The sequence below is a fragment of the Melanotaenia boesemani genome, chromosome 20, assembly GCF_017639745.1.
Source record: "Melanotaenia boesemani isolate fMelBoe1 chromosome 20, fMelBoe1.pri, whole genome shotgun sequence".
Lineage (NCBI taxonomy): Eukaryota > Metazoa > Chordata > Actinopteri > Atheriniformes > Melanotaeniidae > Melanotaenia > Melanotaenia boesemani.
The window spans coordinates 14,030,645-14,050,756 of record NC_055701.1 but is presented as its reverse complement, the minus strand read 5'-3'; the positions used below and the strand labels follow the sequence as shown (position 1 = coordinate 14,050,756).

Below are 20,112 nucleotides of genomic sequence, written 5' to 3'. Positions count from 1 at the left end.
AATAATTTGAGTATGGACTGACAATACAATGCAGGATTTAAGAACGGGTTATTGGCTGCCTAGATCACTTGTGGATATCAGAGGCATTTGACAATATTATACAGAGTATCCTACAGTCTTTTTGGACGTTTTTGAGAGACATTTGAACAGAATGGCTTCATTTTAATCTTGGCGCAAAACAAGTAAAAAAATAAATAATTCATGCTTAACAAAACAATGCAACTTGCCTAGCAAAATATAAAGACATAGCTCTGAAAAGACCGTAAAATGCTTTTCTGTACATTGTCATTTATAAGCAATCTGTAGAATTTGTACAAGAGCTTTAAAGTAGCTAAGACTGAAATAATATTTAACCATAAAAAGCTAAGTAAAGTTCTAGCATCTAAAATCAGAGTTATATTTGTAGAGTTATGGCTTCTTAAATAGAAATAACAGGAAAATCAATGTATGGTTAGCCGTGATAATAATGTAATAAGTAAATATCTGTTATGGGTCACCAAAAGACTTAGCTTTAATATTAATGTGAAACTCTTTAGACTGTGATAGTGAGAATATAAGGATTTTAACTGATATCATGTAGAGAGAGTATCTTAGGGGCCTCTTTGATCTGCCTCCTGAACAAATTAGCAAGATCTCAGTCACCTGTATTCCAGTCTATATTGCCCCTTTCTATGAGAAATGCACAAGACACGAGATGATTTGCATGTATAACAACATGCATGATGTTTTTCTTGGCATGGTTTTGTAAGGAAAGGCATGTAACTTTTGCAAGGAAAAAAGGGGGTATTTTTTCCCCACATTTCATACCCTGAAAAGTCATCAGAGAGAACCATTTACAATCAAGATGAATAGTAGGCGGGATAACAGAGAAAATGCATGTTGTGTGTGAGAGATAGTAACTTTTCATGATCTAGAAGTTATTTTAAATGTACATATGTGCACATTTCCTCATTTGTTTAGTAATTCTGACCACCTGAATTGACTCAAATTTGAATACTAACTGAAGTCAGATTAAGTTAGTAAGATATAGAAGATATTACACGTAATCCCCGTCTTGCAAACCTTTTACATTTAAACATAAAAATACAAACTTACATAAACAAATTAGGAATTACAGATATTTTTATTAAAATAATTGCAGTTAATATCTGCTGTGTCATTTTCAAGTTTTCTTAATTCATCCTGTAATGGGATTGGACCCTCCGGCAGGCTGGTTTTTAGCCCCTGGGTTGTATGTTTGACACCTCAGCTTTATCATCTCATTACTGTTGTCTAATTATATGATAGCAGCACCAGTTTGTGAATTGTTTCAGGTTTTAACAAAAAAAAAAAAAAATGAATTAAGTTTATTCAAGAGGACAAAATGTAATTTTTAACTTGACTGAATCTGTAAAAATTCTGAAATCAAAACCAGAAAACTGAGACTACATGAAAAAGTACTTTATATCAACTATAGCTTGAACAAGGAAGATTTAGTGATTCTGAAAAGTGACCTATTGTACAAGTTATCTGCTTCATTGATGTTATTAGTTAAATGAAACTGGCCAGTAGGGGCCATGTTTAGCCAGGTATTCTCACCCGTTCTGATCAGTGATAAACAGAAGGAATAACTGCCTGTACTTGTGTAAATATGTGCATGCAAAAAATGTTTACATTATGTTAAAGTTTAAGTTTTGACCCAAAATGACTTGCAAGACATAATATTGTAAGCAGAGAATCAGAACTGGAATGTGATCATTGATGCAGAAGCAACAATAAGGAGCATGTGCTTTCTGTAGGAGGGCTAAAGCTGTCTATGTGTACATTCATGGCAAAGCCTGTAAACACTGTTCATTTTGGGGCAAAATCCTAATCAATTAACAGAGATTATAACTATGTAGGCTACATTGTTTGAGGATTTTGCTTTTCTAGTGAGCCTGCAGAAGATGAGAAACTTAGTAACAGAACCCTGCAGGTAAATGAGAGATTGGAAAGTAGTCATACTAAATTCATGTGCATTTGCTTTTTATTTTCTTTAATGATGTTTCATTTAAATTTCCCGTGTGCAGTTTTCCTCCTCTGAGAGTATGAAAATGTGAAAAGGCTATCAGATCTTGAGAGATGCCACATTCTTCCTTGTGATCATATGGTTTATATTGTATTGTATGTTTTAAATAAAACAAATGAATTAGTATGATACAAATTAAATGAAAAAATCTGTGCCATCACAAGGCATATCTAAATGTGTTGCTTATGATTCCATTGTCTTCAATGTTTATTCAAACTGCATGTAGACAAAGCAAAAACTCATTGCTATATTTTATCTTTTTGGAATGACAGATCATTTTTTGGTATAAAACTAGTAGTTTTACAATTTAAGCGTTAGTGTAAGCCAAAAGCAGCCTTTGACATTTAAGTAATTTAAAATCTTGCTCTTCACAGTCAGCCTGCATGTCTTAGAACGAGGATTTATCACCAGAACAACCAAGGACACATGAGCACTTAAGCAAAATTATAAATTAACCCCCCACCAACATTAAAAAAAAAAAAAAAAGGGAAAACAAGAAAAATGCATATTCATCCTTGACATTTCAAATGAAATGTTGTAGGTGGACAGATGGAAACTCCATAACAACTATCAAATATCTCTTCATTAATTCATTGCTCCCTCCATCCAGACCTTCCTGGATTTGAGACCAGTAGAGAGACACTAAGAAAAACAAAGGCCACTCCCAACTAAACACGAAAAGCTGTGTTTGAGATCACTTCCAGTCTTCCATATTATCTATGTTCCACACAAAACTGAATTAAGATGTCCCTTTTAAGTCAGTGAAGAAATAGTTAATACTTTATGTGCATCATCCACACTATGGTTTTCAGTTTATGGGGTAGGTCTCTGGTGTTTCTTCTGATCAGTGGATCATGAACATAAATATTAATTTCAAATATTAAAAGGCATTGAACTTAATTTAAATAGTGATGGGAACCATGTGATTTTGTGGCGTATCAATAAATGTATGATGTCAATAACATTTATTAACAGGCAATCTATTAAGTGTGATCACAGTTGATCATGGTAAGGAATTCATGATACAAATTGCTGTCATTCATGCATTAAATCATTATGAGTCATGCATTTGCTTAGGGTTATTTAGGAAATTGTTGCTAAAAATTCAATTAGAATTTCTCCCAGATTAGGATTTCATATTCAGATATTTACCAGTCTTGATCTCAAAATCCAACAAGTCTGACCCACACAGAAGATGTGGTAATAATACACAGTTTATTTTTTATAAATCTGTCAAATTTTGACTAATTAAATCAGTTGCAAATTAGTGAAAACATCATATATGCTGAATGAGAGAAGTGCTGGACTTAAAATTAGTCACAAAATGTCACATGGAGTGAAAAAACCGCCCAGACCTTGACATTATTGAAGCAGTGTGGTATCCTCTGGACAAAAACAAACCAAAAGGCTGCCAAAATCAGAAGAAAAGCTCTGAAATGTTGTTCAAGAAACATGGAGAAGTATTCCAGAAGACTACTAAAAACATGACAAGGAAGCTTGTCTAAGAGAATTTACACTCTGCTGACGAATTAAATGGTTATTCATTGACTATAAGCTTATTAGAATTGGACAAACTGTCTTTGCATTATACTGGATTTTCATTTATTTATGGCAATACGTAAAGAAATGTGGGTTGGCTTAAGATTTTTGCATTGAAATTTTTAGTAGCATATCATTACATTCAAATCCACAGACTGAGAAAGTAAATAAAGTCCTGACCTTTCAGTGAAACTCCAAAGAGAAAACAGATCCACAGCTGTTAACAAAAGTCTCCAACCTGAATAAAGAAAAACTTCCTTGAAAATAATGTTATTTTATTTATTTTTTAATTAATTTATTTGTTTTTTGCAGTCTTCACTTTTACAGTTGCTCTGCAGTCAACCACAATGCTGAATAAAATCTCTAATTAATGTCTGTCCATTTATTGTGACCTGACAAATGATAACAACTCTTAGTTACCAAGTAACAAAAATCAAGGGATTAAATGTAAGGTACATATTCAGGATGGTTGAAGGATATTATGAGTTTCCACGATTTGTTTTCACCATTTTGGGCTTTAAAGGGATTAGTGGGGAGGGGTCAAAGGAGTCACTGAGATAACTGATAAGGCAGGCAGGCTTCACCTAATCCAGGAAGTTGCTGGAACACTGATATAAAATTAGATGAAGTGAAGCAGAAGCCCTCAATATAAAGCAGTCCAATGCGGGGTCACAATGAAGAGGAAACCTTCTCTCAATAAGGTGCCACTCTGTTTGTATCAATAATTTACTCATGTCTTGATTAACAGGTTTCTGTTTGACTGTTTTCTTTTGTTTCCACATTTCCAGATCTCTGCTGCAACCACTATGGGCTCAATGAAATCAGCTGGAGTTTCTCTTCTTTTCTTGTCCATTCTTCTGCTTTCTAAACCACCTTCTCTTGTGGGTTGTCCCAGCTGCATGCTGGTAGAGAGTTTATTTTCAAGAGAGCTCCCAATATACCAGTGTGCAGGATGCTGCTTCTCCAGAGCATATCCAACACCTCGCAGTGCCATGGACACAATGGCGGTACCAAAGAACATCACTTCAGAGGCAACGTGCTGCGTTGCCAGTCATACCTCTGAGGTACAGGTGGTGGTGTACTAGTGTCTGTCCTGCTGCGCTGAATGTAGGAAATATATAGAATCTGATAATAATACTCTAATCTAATAATTGTTGTGATTACGTGTTCTGTCAGTAATGTCAGTTTTAATGGACATTATGACAAATTAACTTTAACTCAGGGGAAGGATCAGGTGTTAAGATGGGGCTATATGGCAATAATTTACTACCATTCAAATGGCAGTACACCAAAAATTAACTAATGTAGAGTACTGATAGTATTTAACATTAACTAGTTTTTTAACTGATAATTAGGCTGCATTTGTCTATGACAGGTTTATAACAAATTTGTTTAAAGTCTGTTCCAATTTTAATTTGTACTTTGTTTGACTTCTTGTTTTAGAGCTAAATATAAATTATTTTGTTATCCACTTTAACAGATCATGTTTGTTTTTTTCCTTTTCATCTGTTCCCCTTTCAGGTAAACGTAAATGGCATAACACTGAAAAACCACACAGGCTGTCACTGCAGCACTTGCTATTTTCATAAGAAAGCGTAACAGATGGAGGACCTGAGACCTTTCTGCAGCTTTCAGCTTGGAGACACACTGTCTTTCTTTTAATATGTGCAAGCTGGTTTTTGTTTTAAAGTACATATTGTTGTTATTGCCAGATACCTTTTTGATTGTGTTCCTGCACCTGTGATGTGTAATTATTGGCTTTCATTATTGCATAGTTATAAAAGTATTTAATTAATTGTGAATTTTTTTCAATCAATTAAAATGTGCACGATTATATTTGCCTGAAAGTCTTTTTTTTTTTAAATATATCTAGTATGATTTAAAAGTTTAGACACACTTTCCCATTAGATTTAATGGGAAAATGTGTCAAAACATTTGATTGGTAATGTATGTGTGTGTGTATATATATATATATATATATATATATATATATATATATATATATATATATATATATATATATATATATATATATGTGTGTGTGTATGTAATATATATGTATATGTATATATAAATATATATAAGTGCAGTAAGAGAAATGAGACATCATCTCTGACAATTAAACTACAAAACGGACATAAGAGATCTGAATTTCAGGCCCATTTACACTTCACTTTATTTAAATCTGTTAATAAATTTGATTAAAAGGTAATACCAAGTGCTTGCTTGTAAACACAAAAATCCAACATACACTGTCTGACCCTACATAGGAACTAGTGGGCAAGTTGCATTTAATCAGTGATGCTGCAAAGCTCTTCAGAGGGATGTAAAGTTATAAACTTGTGAGGAAAAAAAAGGATTTTTTTCACTAAGGCTCGAATAAAGTTTTCTGAATGTCAATTATATTTACCTGGGAGTAGTTTGGCTGACTGACAATGGTCCCTGCATGGAGGTCACAGCTTATCTGCTGCAGTGTCTGGTGCCATCCAGATTTGAAGTAAACCTTGTTCACTCAAAATTTAGCTGATGGGGAAGTATTAGGCGCCCTGTTTGTGTGCAGTGTAATTATGTGTTGGTCATGGATGCTTTTTTTTTTTTTTTTACATCAGGGACATGTATGAGGAACACACTGTGTGCTCTCCCTTCCCCCCTGCGTGCGCGTGCGTGTGTAGGTCTGGCAGCGTAACATCTGTGCGTACGCGGTCGTGATTGTTGTGAAGATGGCGGAGGGGGAGACAGAGAAGGAATATGATACACGGAAAGCTATCGAGGAGCTCCGAGAGCGGTTCCAGGGTTTGACCACAGCTTTGAAAGAGAGTTCGCAGTCTTCGTTGGAAGCCACCTTGCATTTCTGCCAGGAATTTTGTCAGGTTAGTCCGTTATCCTGCTACTCATCCCGGGCTGCCTGCAGCCCCTCTGGCTTCCTGGCCGAGGATGCGCGTCTACGTTTGCTACAACAATGTAGCTAAGGGGCTAGCAGCCTAGCTAGCTGCCTGGCATTTCATGGTGTGGAAAAAACCTCCTTGGAGATTTTCAACCATTCTCTCAGTGATGTTCATGAGTGGAGAGCGTTTATTTGCAAAGTCAAGCAGTTATTGCGGCTTAAAGTCACAGTACTGTCTATCAGCTATGCAAGTATTACTCGTATTTTCCAGGCCAGATAGCTAATAGCAGATGAATGTTGCTAGCTGGTATGCAGGGTCCCCCTGTCCTGTGCAGTGGTCATGCTGTGCAAAAAATGGATAGCTGCGTTAGCGAGATTTTCTAGGGCGACCACATTGATGTGCACCGAAAGATACGCTGGTAATAGCAGTTTGAAACGTCACAGAAACGCTAAAACAGCACATATCCATGCTTTTATTTTTTACTTTTAGATTTTATCACGATGTAAAATTTGGTTACTTTTGTGAAGGTGTTTCATTGAACAGCGAGAGCAGTGATTTTTTTTTCCTGCAGGGTGCTAGCCTGGGCCTTTTGTACTAATTAATCCAGCTAATAACATCTCCTCAGATGTTAATTACAATGTTGTAGCCATCATCAGCGAATTGTGTTAAAATGATGCCAGGGGCAGAAAAAAAATCAAGCGATCCGACTGCATCTGGCTGAGACTTCCCTTTCGAAGGGGAAAGTGTGTCAGTGGTCACTGACTCCATTACATCCTCCTCATTAATTAACACTGGTTACGCAAATAAAATGTACGATACAAATATATATTTTCCTTTTTCTTTTTTGTCATCGCACCAAATTTGTATGATAATTATAGGTTTGTTTCCATCCCGCGCGTCACCGCTGTGAAGAATTCATTCAACTTTAAAGTTATTGGAGGAAAAAAGAAAAAAGAAAAAAAAAAAAAAAAAAACGGGGACGGGTCTGTATGCGTCGCTGTAGATCCGATCTAGTTTCTTTTTCCATTATAGTATTGGACAACATATTAATTATATCTTTGGCAATATGTTTGTCTGTTACTACTAAAAAAGCTATGTTATTGATTGTTTAAGCTTAATTTTGATTAACTCTAAAGATAATTTATTTATGTAATAACACATGTAGGATTGGTTTGGTACACCATGCCACAAGAAACAACAAATAGGCAGGCTTATAACTGTGAATTTATCAAATTTATTTGCCAAAAAGCTTAAAAAATTATCTTATAAAAGGAACATCCCAGTTTTGTGGAGTCACATAGGACAAATCTACATGGATTATTTAGTAAAATTGTTTTCTTAGATATGTTTGATTTACATAAAATAAATTAAAAGACCATAATGATATTTAATTGGGGAGAGGATCAATGGTAGACAAGAATGTTGAACATTTCTGTTGGCCAGAATGATTGTTAAAGCAGAAATATACACATTATAATCACAATTTCTTATCAGTATTTATTTATTTATTTGCTTACTAAAAATAGACATGGTTTATTCTAAGATGTGCAGAACTGGTGTTCGTTTCAAATCAACATTTTTTTTGACAAAAAAAACAAAACAAAAAACATAGAAGTAAAATAAATAAAAAATATTGTAAGGTTTAACCTTGTAATTCTGTGTTTTTCTTTAGGTTCTTGTAGAACATGCTGGTCGTTGGAAAACTGATGAGGATCCGCTGCCTTTGCTGGAGGTTTATACTGTGGCCATCCTCAGCTTCGCTAAAGCTGTCGCCTGTCTCTCCTCCGAATGTGAAAATGTGCCACTCCTACTTGAAAAGTTAGCACTGTGAGTAAAATGCTGTGGGATATATGTCTGTGGAAATAAGTCTTTTTATATCTTGTTTTATTACCATAACTTTCACACACTTATTTTTCTGGGCAAAGGATGAGTTTTTGGTTATAAGGAAAACAAAAACAAAACTCACTCAAAGCTCTCATGAAATATAGACTTAAAAGGTTGTTAAAACTATGTAAATAGTCTACAAGACTTCTGAGCAAGCTGCACTTTGTGCTCTTGACAGACAGATGGTTTTTCCAGCAAAGCGGTTCCAGTGCTGGTTCAGAGCCAAAGCCTAACAAAACTAGTTCTTTCTGTTTCAACTGTTTGAAACAGAAAAATGTCCCTTTGCTGGGAGACAAAATGGTCTAAACACTGTAATATGATTTTAGTTGTTTTTTTTGTTTGTTTTTTAGATAAACTGTCTCCTTACACTGTGGTTGTCTGCAGAAATTCACAATACAGTGGTGGGAGGGTCAAACTTGTCTTGAAAAAGATGTTTAAACTGAGGTAATGACGTGGCTCTGTAGTAGCTCACTGTCTGTTGGAAGAAGAAAAAAGAAAAAGTTCTTTGCTAGGACCAACTTAGAACTGGCTCTAGCACCAGCCATGAACTAACACTGGAACTGTTTTAGTTGAAAAGGAGGAGAAGTCCTCCAGCCTACAATGCAGAATAGAAATGATGTGTTATGATGAAATCTTACGGACTGGTCACTAAAATCAGCGATGTGATTTTAATAATCATAAAAAGAGATTGTATTTATTCTGGACACTGTTCTCATAGAAAAAACAACAGTGGCTAAACCTACATGGATGAATGTGCCACACCAGTCAAAAGTTTGGACACACTTTCCCATTTGATTTAAATGGAAAGTGTGTTCAAACTTTTGACTGGTAGTGTATTATAACTTCTGACATGTTCACCCCATAATTTTTTTTCACAATCGCACACTGACTTTACTGCTGCACACTCTGTGAATAGTTGTTCTTGTATGATTATTCTTATTTTATAGAATGTGAGCACATCCTTGACCTAAATCTGGCTTTAACAAATGACTGTGTTGGTTCACAGGAGCTGTGCAGAGCTGCTGCTCTTACTGCCCCAGCATGTTCCTGTTGCCTTATGGGAGGAGTTTCAGTCCTCCATGAAGGTCAGTATCCCCCAGGCTATTAGATTTTTTTCTTTTACCGAGGCTTATCTTTAGAATTTTAAAGCATTTGGTGTAGCTAAGCATTTACGAAGCAAAACACATCGGTTGAAATGTTGATTGTATTGTGTCACGTTATTAGGTAAATGTCCCATCAATGGTTCAGTAGTTCAGTTTTTATATTTATTGTTCTGCTGCAGTTGGCACACAACCTTCTGCAAGAAAGTGGGAGCACACAGCTCCACCTGCTCTGGATTCTGGCACAGCAGGATGGCGTCTGGGACAATACTACATTAAGCAGCATCCTGTCCAATCAAATTCCACAAACCGAACAAGGTCAGTGCAAACTTCTTCTTTTTTCATACACATCTGGGTTGGTTTGGAGATGCATTCAAATTGAGTTGTGACTGCTGTAATTTCTTGTTTGTCTGTTGGTCTGAATTCCCTCTCATGGACATTTGCACTTTTCTTTTTCTTTATTTTTTCACCTCAGTCCACGAGTATCTTGAATTAGAGGGTCCCACGCTTCTCAACATGCGAATAAAGCACCTTATCAAATTGGACAGCATTGATAAAGCTGCTGTCCTTGCGAAGATGTGCTCAGAATATCCAGGTTATGAAGGAAAAGGGAACTTCAAACAGACCTACTTGCTTTGCGTTTGCATGTCAAAAAATCAGGAGCAACTGATGGAAGAGGTAAGAAAAAGTTCTCTGTGGACAGAGTATTCATCGAGTAGGCCTGTTTTTACACAAAGATTTCCAATAATTCAACAAAGAAGATTTCCTCTTTTTGCTGCAGCTGCTCACCTTTGTTCATCCACACCAAGATAGTGTGATGCTGCTTCATGGTTTTACATAGTCTACCAGCTTTGCAGAATGCCACTTAGAGCACTGCTTTTCATTCTCCCCTTTACACACATGTGGATTAAGTGAGCTACCAACTCAAAGTGGCATTAACATTGCCCTTGCCAACATGGCCTCTGTTCCCCAAAAAAAGGATTGTGAAGATCAGACAGCCTCCGCTTTACATTTATGATTGCAGTCATTAACCTGCAAATGTTCTGTTTTTAGACTTTTAACTTTTGTAACCTCTAGCACACTGCAGCATGCTGCTTTTTAAAAAACAGGAAGAGCGTCTAGAAAGTTAGGCTGTATTGGTAGAAGACTATTGAAAACTAAGAAGGCACCATCATCACAAATGCAACAAATACCAAACCCCTCGTTAAAGATAAGCTTACTGTGTAGTTATTTTTGTGTTTGTGTTTCCTGTGCAGCAGCTTGTAGGGCTATTCCTGCAGCGTAGTTGTGTCCGTCTACTGTTGAAGAATAAGACTACAAAAGCAAACTGATGTCACAGTTTAATCACGCTGTAACATCAAGTATTGATGAACTGTGATACCTGAAAAAGGCTTTAACACCTGAATTAACACTATTCTTCTAAACTTCTAGTTATTAGTATCTCAGCGACTTAGCAAATGTAAGTTTAGGAGTTTTAGTGCTTTTTATTGTATCATGTTAATAAAATGTATTTTATCTTATGAAAGCTTTTATAACAAGGAATCAGAACTTGTGGTTTTCCTAAATTAAACTAAAATGCAGTCCATCAGATTAACTGTGTAGTGCATCCCTGATAACTGACAACGGGGTAATTTATATGGACAGCATTATTCCAGTAGTATCTTGATTCGAACCTTACTCTGAATGAGACTAGCCACGTACATCTTTCATTATTACTTTAACCCCAATAAAGGTTGTGTTTATGGCATCAGCGATCCTCACTGTTGCTTTACAGGAAGTGCCTTTCTTTCTATTGTTGCTAGGTCTGACAGTTACAAGACTTTAGGGTTCTTATTGTCAGGGACCCAGTTGCTTATCTTGTTTTCGTAGACTGAGTTGCTTTTTTTCTTGCTTGTTTCTGCCACAAGATCTGGTCACACAGGCTTCAGCATAAGAGTTTGTTCAGAACAAATTAGTTGAGGTTGGAGGACACACTTTTGGGGAGAAGGAGAAACCAAAGTAATGCTCCATGTTTTTAAAGACAGATGTAATGTCGGTGTTTGATGGGCTAGAATATTGCAGGAACATAGGGGATGTGTGGCTTATTAATTAACTATGATCCATAACATGAACAAGGATATGAATGAAATATGTGACGTATTCAAGCAGCATAATATGAAAATGTATTATTCAGATCAAGGTCATTAGACCCAATATTGCAGTGTGTTTAAATGCAGCCAATGAAAGATCTTACAGTAATATTTTTCTTGGCTTTTCTTTAATAGATTGCATCAATAGACTGCAAAGACGCTCTTGAAATGATCTGCAACTTGGAGTCAGAGGGAGATGAGAAAGGAGCTCTCTGCTTGTGTACTGCCTTTCTCAAGCGACAGCTTCTCCAAGGAGATGTTTATTGTGCCTGGTAAGTGTTGCTGAATGTTTCCCACAAATTGGTTCAAAAATTACTTTTACTGCTTTTGGATTATTTAAAATTTAATGATCAACAATGCTAAAGATGCTTATGTTGTTTAAAAAGTAATGTCTTTTGCAAACAGACCTAGTGTCACTTCATTTCTTCAGATCCACAATTTTCATTGAGTGAGACGCTAGCCGTGTTTATATGAACACAAGTGTTTGGATTGAAAGCCTGATCGGAAAAAAAAATGCTCCGTGTAAACATGTCAATCAAAATATATCCGATCACACTCATAAGGATCAAAACTGCATTCCGATCAAGGCGGATGGGTTATGTCGATTGTTGTTCTGATCGGTGTGCATGAAAACACGTTACGCAGTTCATGTAGAAATGATCCTGAATAGAATAGAATAGAATAGCATAGAATAGAGTAGAAGAGCGCAATACTGTGCAGTGAGACTGCCGATATTGTGCATGCCTGTTACGTTTGCCGTAGGTCATCGTAACGTATTCCCACACTTCATGCTACGACTTCTATTACACTGTTCATCTTGTTCGATAACATCCCAGAACCAGTCAAATGTTTGGACACACATTCCCATTAAATCCTAATGGAGAGTGTGTCCAAACTTTTGACTGGTAATATATTTAAAAAAAAAAAAAGCCAATACAGCTTGTGGGGAAAAATGTGGGGACCAAAACGGAACTGGTTGATTTCCAATACAAATACACTGCTTAAAATTTTAATTTAACTTAAAATTATTAAGGGGGAGAAAGTGAAATCGGTGAGATGACAATAAATATGCAGACACAACAGTGTTATTGCGACAGTTTTAAATATCTTTTACAGCTGATTCTGGAAAGTCTGACAATCTGCATGTCAAAATGATTTATTCTGTTAGAACACAGGATGCTTGTAAACACGTTATGATTGGAAGACCAGTACATGGGTGATTGGAAAAGTAACCTAACTGAAGAAGTTTTGTGCATATAAACATGACTATGGTCTGTGGTAAACAATTTAAAGGATTTCATTTGCCATAATTTGTGTTAACATTCTGCTTAATATTATAATCTTGACTAGATTTCATGTTGACTTTTCCAGGGAGCTCACTTTGTTCTGGAGTAAACTACTCATGCGGTTGGAGTCATCTGCAGAGTCATTTCTCAGCCACAGCAAAGAGATGACTCTTCTCTGTAGAAGTGTCTGTCACATTCTGTTTCTCATCAAAGTAATTCAAAATGAGGTAAGCAAAGACAATTTTAACTGTATGGAACTAATACAGAACTTTGACATTATCATTTACAACAATGACTTGTATGTCGCTGTATGTGATGACATGTGATGACATAACTACAATCCAGTAAGACCTGATTCAACACAGAAGTATGAGAATGACTTGTGTAATATCTTTGGTATTTACTGTATGTTTTTTTCTTAGGTTGGAGAGGTGGGGCTCCCAGTGTGTGTAGAAATGTGCATTCAGGCTCTGAAAATGACCTCCAGTGACCATAAAGACAGCAAGTCTACTATCTGCAAGACTATTTCCTGCCTCTTACCAACTGATCTAGAGGTTAAGCGTGCATGCCAGCTGACTGAATTTCTCCTGCAGCCTACTGTTGACTCGTATTATGCTGTGGAGTCACTGTACAACGAACCAGACCAAAAACCTGAGGAGGACGGTAGTCTGCCTGTGCCCAATTCTTTACGCTGCGAGTTACTGCTGGCCTTGAAGACACAGTGGCCTTTTGATCCAGAGTTCTGGGACTGGAAAACACTGAAACGCAACTGCTTAGCGTTGATGGGCGAGGAGGCAGCTATTGTCTCATCTATTGACACACTCAATGACACAGATGAACAGGAGGTGGAAAGTGCACTTGGCAAACTCCCTGAATACAGAGATCTGGAGGATTTCCTGCTAACCACTACAAATGAACTCAATGAAATTACAGATGAGAAAGAAAAAAACAGAGAGGCTAAAAAGCTTAGGGAGCAAGGTTTTGTGTCTGCACGGTTCAGAAATTGGCGAGCCTACATGCAGTATTGTGTTTTGTGTGACAAGGAGTTCTTGGGTCACAGAATTGTTCGCCACGCTCAGAAACATTTCAAAGATGGAGTATATCTTTGTCCAATTTGTGCTGACAGTTTTGAAAGTAGGGAGGTTTTAGAACCACATGTAGCATCCCATGTAAAGCAATCATGCAAAGAAAGACTAGCTGCAATGAAAGCTGCAGGGAAAGTAACCAAACCATTTCAGTCTCCTAAAAGTCCATCAAAACTTTCAAAAGTTGCAGCGAAGACAAACAGTCCTGTAAAAGTTGAATCTATAATTGGCAACCAATTGGCAATGCCCGTAAAGATGGAGCAAACTACATCAGACACACAGATTAGTCAAGATTGTTTCTGTCCTGTGAAAAACTGTTCAAAGTCTTTCAAATTTTTCCGTAACCTCATGGCTCATGTAAGATCTCACAAGGATGACGAGGAGGCCATGAGGTTTTTAGAAATACAAAAACAGAAGGTGGTTTGCCAGTATTGCAGGCGACAGTTTGTCAATGTCAGACATCTTAATGATCATTTGCAGATGCATTGTGGCAGCAAACCATATATCTGCATACAGCTGGATTGCAAGGCCAACTTTAATTCCAATTCAGAGCTTCTTATGCATAGAAAAACACACCCAGAATTCAAGGCCCAGTGCATGTTTCCAAACTGTGGCCAAGTTTTCAATGAGGCCTACCTATTGTATGATCATGAGGCTCAACATTACCTCACTTACACCTGCCAAACAGACAACTGTGGCAAGATATTCTATTCACAGTCTGAATTTTTGTCTCACCAAGAGCATCATAATGCAAATGTGCCCATAAACAGTTTTAATATTATGAATCAACCTCCCCCTGTTAATGCAGTTGTAGGACCACCACCTGAGAGCATGCCAAGCGAAGATGATGCACATTTTGCTGTTTTAAGCTTTGAAAGAAGTAGCACAGATGCCTATGTGAAGGAAGCATCAAAGTCAAATGTATCACCATGCAGATCACCAGAGGTGGCTAAAGAGACTGTCTCCATGAAAGTGAAACACTCTGTTGAAAATATGCTGAATTTAGCAGCAGGCCCTGGGATAAAAGAACCAGAGAAATGCTACACTCCACTGACTAACCCCACTCCAGCACCTGCTGATGGAAATTTACCACCAGAGGCACCACATATGCACCATAATGTGACTCCACAAAGTGATATTCCTCCAGTGTATCCTGTTCCTAGTGCTACAAATCCTGGAGCAAGTCAACAGGACAACCTGCATAATAATATACAAGGCAATGACTTTCAGAAAGTGGTACCAGAAATAATCTCTCCAAGTCAAATCAAGACAGAAATTCCTTGTTCGCTACAAGGATATCCTTCCAGCACACCTGCTGTTCCTGCAGGAAGTGAAGAGAACCTGCATTGCTGCCCATCTAACGACTGTTCAAGAGCATACAGTACAAACAAAAGTTTGTCTAGGCATGTAAAGAAGCAGCATCCTGAAATATTTGAAGATTGGAAATTGGCAAAGAAATACAACAAAGTGGCCAAAATTACAGCAAAAAAGGGGAATAGACCATCAAATCAGCCAGGCATACTATGCAACAAACCAGGAATGCAGCAAATGGATTATCAAATGGGATGCTCACCCTCACCATCCCAGTGTTATCCTGGATCAATGGAGCCTGTGCCTATTACTCCTATGGTCAATCCCACACTGTATCCTTCCTGGGGCTGCCCCAACAATCCCAGTGCGATGATGCAGTCAGACATGTCTCAGTCATGGTCTCCATCTTCTATGAATAACAGCTATCCTGATGCCTTTAACATGAATGAGTACCCCTCCCGCAGCTATCCTCACTGGCAAGCAGACTCTTATCCAACCACATTGTCCCACCCTTCTGACAGAGATCACTCAATGGCAGCTATACATGGTCCGACTATGCCACATCCTCCTTCAGATTCAAGTTTGATGTCTCAGTATGTGTCCAGTTCTCTAATGCTTGACAATGGGGGGCACATGCATAACGGAGGACATCAGTATGGACTTATGCATCCAGATGGTACTGGAGACGGCGTAGACCGTATAAGAAAAAACAGTCCAAGTATGACAGGACAAATGGATAATGGAAACAGTATCTCAACAATTGACAGCCTTCCTGATGGAAGTTACCACACTCCATATGCTCCGAGTGAGAGCTCGTGTCTTACTCAGTGCTCATCAGTTGATATGCCCATGAAATGTCTAAGCCCAGAGGCTCAAGTTCCAGTAAAAGCTACAAATGAAATTATTAAAACAGAGAACGTACCAACCCCAGGTTATGAACAGATGGACAACTCTGTTGATGGTATGCTCAGTCCACACAGTGTCATTCACACTGATTTTCCTTATGATGAAGACGGTCCAGCTGCTGAATGTGAAGCCAACCCCACAGATGAAAAGGAACCTGACACACAGAAGGGAAAACGCAGCAGATTGAGCAAGCGTACTAAATGGCCAGCAATCATCAAAGATGGCAAAGTTATCTGCAGGAGATGTTTCAGAGAGTTCACAAGCACCAAATCTCTTGGAGGGCATCTGTCTAAGCGCTCACAGTGCAGACCTCTGGATGAAATTGACCTTACAGCAGATTTGCCAACATCATTCCTGGATTTCCTCAATGACCCTCATGTCCCTGACGCTAATGGTGCATTGTACAACATGCCAAATGGAGATTTCTCACGGGAATCTTGCAGCTTGACCACTTTGACCTCACCTATGGTGCTGAAACAGGAGCCACAGAATACAAATATAACAGAACATTCAAACTCCTTCTCATTTCCCCCTGAAAACCAGCAAGAGAAAGCAACAGAGGTGGCTAATCCTCCCCTTGCTGGACCTTATCAAGAGGATCACCTGATGGAAATGTCACATGCCTTTCAAAGGCTGGATTTGATTGAGGCTGCACAAGAGAAGATGCGGAACGCTATGTCCTTAGAGCAAAATGTCAGTCATGGTGAGAAACCCACTGACACTGAAAAAACTAAAACACAGAGTAAAAACGATGAGAAACCCCTTGAAAAGGTACCAAAGCCGTTTAAGTGTGACCAGGCTGACTGTGAGTTCTCATTCATGACAAAGGAGGCGTTATTCAAACACTTGAGTAAAATGCATGATTATTCCAATGAGATGATAGAAGAGCTCAAAAGAACTCCATCCAAACTGTCTCCTTATCCTTGTCAGATTTGTCCAAAAACATTCACAAGAACAACAGGATTGAGAATTCACTATGAAAAAGTCCACAGATTGTCAAAAGCAGAAATGCAAAAGTTAAGAATCAGTGCTCGAAACAGACGAGCATTCAGACTTAACAAAGATGTCACGTTCAATAGTCGTACAGGCGTTGAATCTACTGCAGGTTGCACAACACAACCAGTACTAGTATTACCCGCTATAAAGCAAGAACCCCTTGACATTGTAATCGCACCAGAACCAAGGAATGAGAAAAATCTAGAAGATTCTGAAATTGCATCAGGAGAGGCAGCAAAACCTGCTTTGACACCTGAGGTATCAACTGTTACACGACTGCCCTCACCTCAGAGCTATTTGACTGAAAAGCCACTTGAGGAGGTGGCACCAGCGACTCCTGAAAGACCTCGGGAGCAGCCAAAACCACCTGTGGTAAACCAGAGTCCAGACGTGAAAGTTAAACCTAATGTAAAAGAAAAACTAAGTCCTGCTGGAAAAGCAAAGGTGCAGCAAGAAAAAATAGATGTGTTGCAGAGTAAAGTAAATGAACCACAGTCCTCTACTGCGTCTGCTTCATCTTCCCCAGAGAAACCCAGCAGCTCCAAAAGCACACCGACAAAAGAGGAGAAGAAAGACAAATTTCAGAAAAGGTTAAGCCTCAAAATGTGCGACACAGATAATGCCTATAGCCCGTACAGACCATATCGCTGTGTTCACGAAGGATGCTCTGCAGCATTTACGATCCAGCACAATTTGATTCTCCATTACAGGGCCATGCATCAGGCATCGCTGCCCCCTAATAAAGTTGAAACAGAAGCTGAACCTGAAATAGAAAAGACAAGTGTCAGTAATAATACACAAGAGATTAATCAGAGCAATCAGAGCATAGAAAAAGATAATGAAGTCAGGTGTCAAGTAAAAAACTGTTCAAGGGTGTTCATGGGAATCACAAGGTTAGTGCAGCATTACCTTTTACTTCACAAGTTCACCCGTGACAAAGCTACCGCCATGATGGCCAGCATGACCATAGGGACTTTTAACTGTGACCGGCCAGAGTGTGCTCTCCCCTTTGAGTCTGTGGATAAGTACATCGAGCACATTAAGAATTTCCACAAGGAAATCGCCATCTCTGAGAGCGGCTCAGTCGATCCAACCTTCCGGTGCGAGTATGACGGATGCGACCGTGTGTACACTACAAAATCCAACCTCCTCCGCCACCTGATCAAAAAACATAATTATGTTTATGACCCCAAAGCAAGTGATGGAAGAAGGACTAAATCAGTTGGGCTCTTTCCAGGGGTTAACAATGGGAAAGAGAATGTAGAAAACAAATTTAAAGTGAAAAAGAAGAACACTAAAAAGAAGGATGGGAAGTCCATTGAGCACTGGACTAGCTTTGGCAAACCTACGCTAAAATCCCACGAAGAGGCATCAGCCATGTGCACCAAGAAGTTTCCTCTACAGTACCCATGCATGATCATAGGCTGTGATGCAGTGGAGCGGGCGGAAAGAAGTATTTTTAAGCATTACACGACTCATGGCCTCACAGAACGATACATTGAAGATCAGAGGAGTCAGTTCATTTTCTGCAAAAAATATTCACGCTCCAGATTCAAAGATACAAACAAATCCGAGGGTGCATCAAGTTCTTCTGAGGAGGAGGCAGAACCTGTGCTAGCTCCAGTGCCAGTGCCAGTGCTAGAGTCAGAGCTAGAGGCAGAGCCAGAGCTAGAGTTGGAGTTAGAGCTCGAGCCAGACCAAGGTGAAAAGCTCAGCGACCAGAAAACAGAGGAGCTGGAAAAAATAAGCCAAGAGGACAGCAAGCTGTCTAATGATGATAGTGCAGAATCCCAAGCTTCCAATGGTGCAGATGGAGGAATTAAACGAGGACGTCCCAGAAAACCGGCACATCCCACACCAGCTTGTCCAGAGAGGATGCAGACCCTTAGAAACCGCTCGACTGTTAACAGTTCAAGAGAGAACTCAAATCCTGGTACCCCTACAGCCCAAGAGCAACGTGACGACGGGGTTACGTCTGGGTCTTTTAAGCCTTTAGGACTTGAGGACTCATTCCTTAAGTTCTTAGAAACCTCAGAGTCAACAAACTCCTCAAAACGCAAATTAAATGAGAAATCTAGCGCTGAAGTGCCGCCCAAAAGGCAACAAACTCAAAAACACAAATCTGCAGTGAAAAGTAAAATGACTGAAGAAATTAGAGGCTGTGAGAATCTTATAGACTTCCGAAATCCCCTGAATCTCAACTCTGTGAGTAATGTAAAAATCGTCATGGATAAAACTTTGTCGGACCGTGCTGATATTCTGCTTAAGCAGTTACAAGATATGAAACCCATAGTTATAATAAAAAAGTGGATTTATAGCGGATCATAGCCCAATACTTGGTTTCTAACTCAATCTTACTCAGGATTTGAGAAGTTATGCTGCAGAATGGTTTATTTCTTAATGCTTCAGATTTCCATCTGTTAACAGTCATGGTCACAGTTAATGATGAAATGGCCTATTTTGTACTTATTGAACAAATTGTCTCTGATGATTTTAAGTATGTATGTTAGTTATAATAAACAGGTAACCTATAGGGCATAGATTTTAGAAACATGTTTGTATTTATGCTTAGTACTAAAGATGTTTTTTTTTTTTTTTTTGGCTAAATGGAGACTTTTAAAGAAAACTATGTTTTTATATATCCCTATGGGATTTCAAGTTCTGTTTGTATTTATTTCATCCTTTTTCAACACTAGTAGACCTATCTGTAATATTTACATGTCTTCCACAAAGTGTTCAATAAAATGTTACTGGTTCTTTTTGTAAAACAGACTGCAGATCCCGTATTCTTCTTTATTTGTATAGTTTATGTTACGTTTAAAGTACAGAATATATTTTTATCTGACATGTTTGTGGTCCTAATGTGTCATGAAACTTAGAAAAATAATATATTTAATATATGGAACCTGGTTTTTATCTCAGTAGTAATTAATTATTAAAAGAC

General features: G+C 38.2%; 2 protein-coding genes across 2 annotated transcripts; both read left to right on the top strand.

Annotated features, from left to right (window-relative positions):
- The first annotated feature begins 4,192 nt into the window (after positions 1 to 4,192).
- Positions 4,193 to 5,420, top strand: cga (glycoprotein hormones, alpha polypeptide). The gene is made up of 3 exons (XM_041971955.1): positions 4,193 to 4,287; positions 4,375 to 4,650; positions 5,108 to 5,420. The coding sequence occupies exons 1-3, from the start codon at positions 4,261 to 4,263 to the stop codon at positions 5,183 to 5,185; spliced, it is 381 nt and encodes a 126-aa protein (XP_041827889.1). The 5' UTR covers positions 4,193 to 4,260; the 3' UTR covers positions 5,186 to 5,420.
- Positions 5,421 to 6,273: 853 nt separating this feature from the next.
- On the top strand, positions 6,274 to 19,940 carry znf292a (zinc finger protein 292a). The gene is made up of 8 exons (XM_041972278.1): positions 6,274 to 6,456; positions 8,144 to 8,298; positions 9,362 to 9,440; positions 9,638 to 9,773; positions 9,931 to 10,133; positions 11,720 to 11,856; positions 12,956 to 13,097; positions 13,293 to 19,940. The coding sequence occupies exons 1-8, from the start codon at positions 6,307 to 6,309 to the stop codon at positions 19,494 to 19,496; spliced, it is 7,206 nt and encodes a 2,401-aa protein (XP_041828212.1). The 5' UTR covers positions 6,274 to 6,306; the 3' UTR covers positions 19,497 to 19,940.
- The last annotated feature ends 172 nt before the right edge of the window (positions 19,941 to 20,112 follow it).

Bases quoted from the DNA above. Each gene is read 5' to 3' on its own strand.
- cga (XM_041971955.1), top strand. From the start codon at position 4,261: ATGAAGAGGAAACCTTCTCTCAATAAG. The intron at 4,288-4,374 runs GTGCCACTCTGT...CCACATTTCCAG, and splicing joins GGAAACCTTCTCTCAATAAG to ATCTCTGCTGCAACCACTAT. The intron at 4,651-5,107 runs GTACAGGTGGTG...TTCCCCTTTCAG, and splicing joins TTGCCAGTCATACCTCTGAG to GTAAACGTAAATGGCATAAC.
- znf292a (XM_041972278.1), top strand. From the start codon at position 6,307: ATGGCGGAGGGGGAGACAGAGAAGGAATATGATACACGGAAAGCTATC. The intron at 11,857-12,955 runs GTAAGTGTTGCT...TGACTTTTCCAG, and splicing joins GGAGATGTTTATTGTGCCTG to GGAGCTCACTTTGTTCTGGA. The intron at 13,098-13,292 runs GTAAGCAAAGAC...TTTTTTTCTTAG, and splicing joins TCAAAGTAATTCAAAATGAG to GTTGGAGAGGTGGGGCTCCC.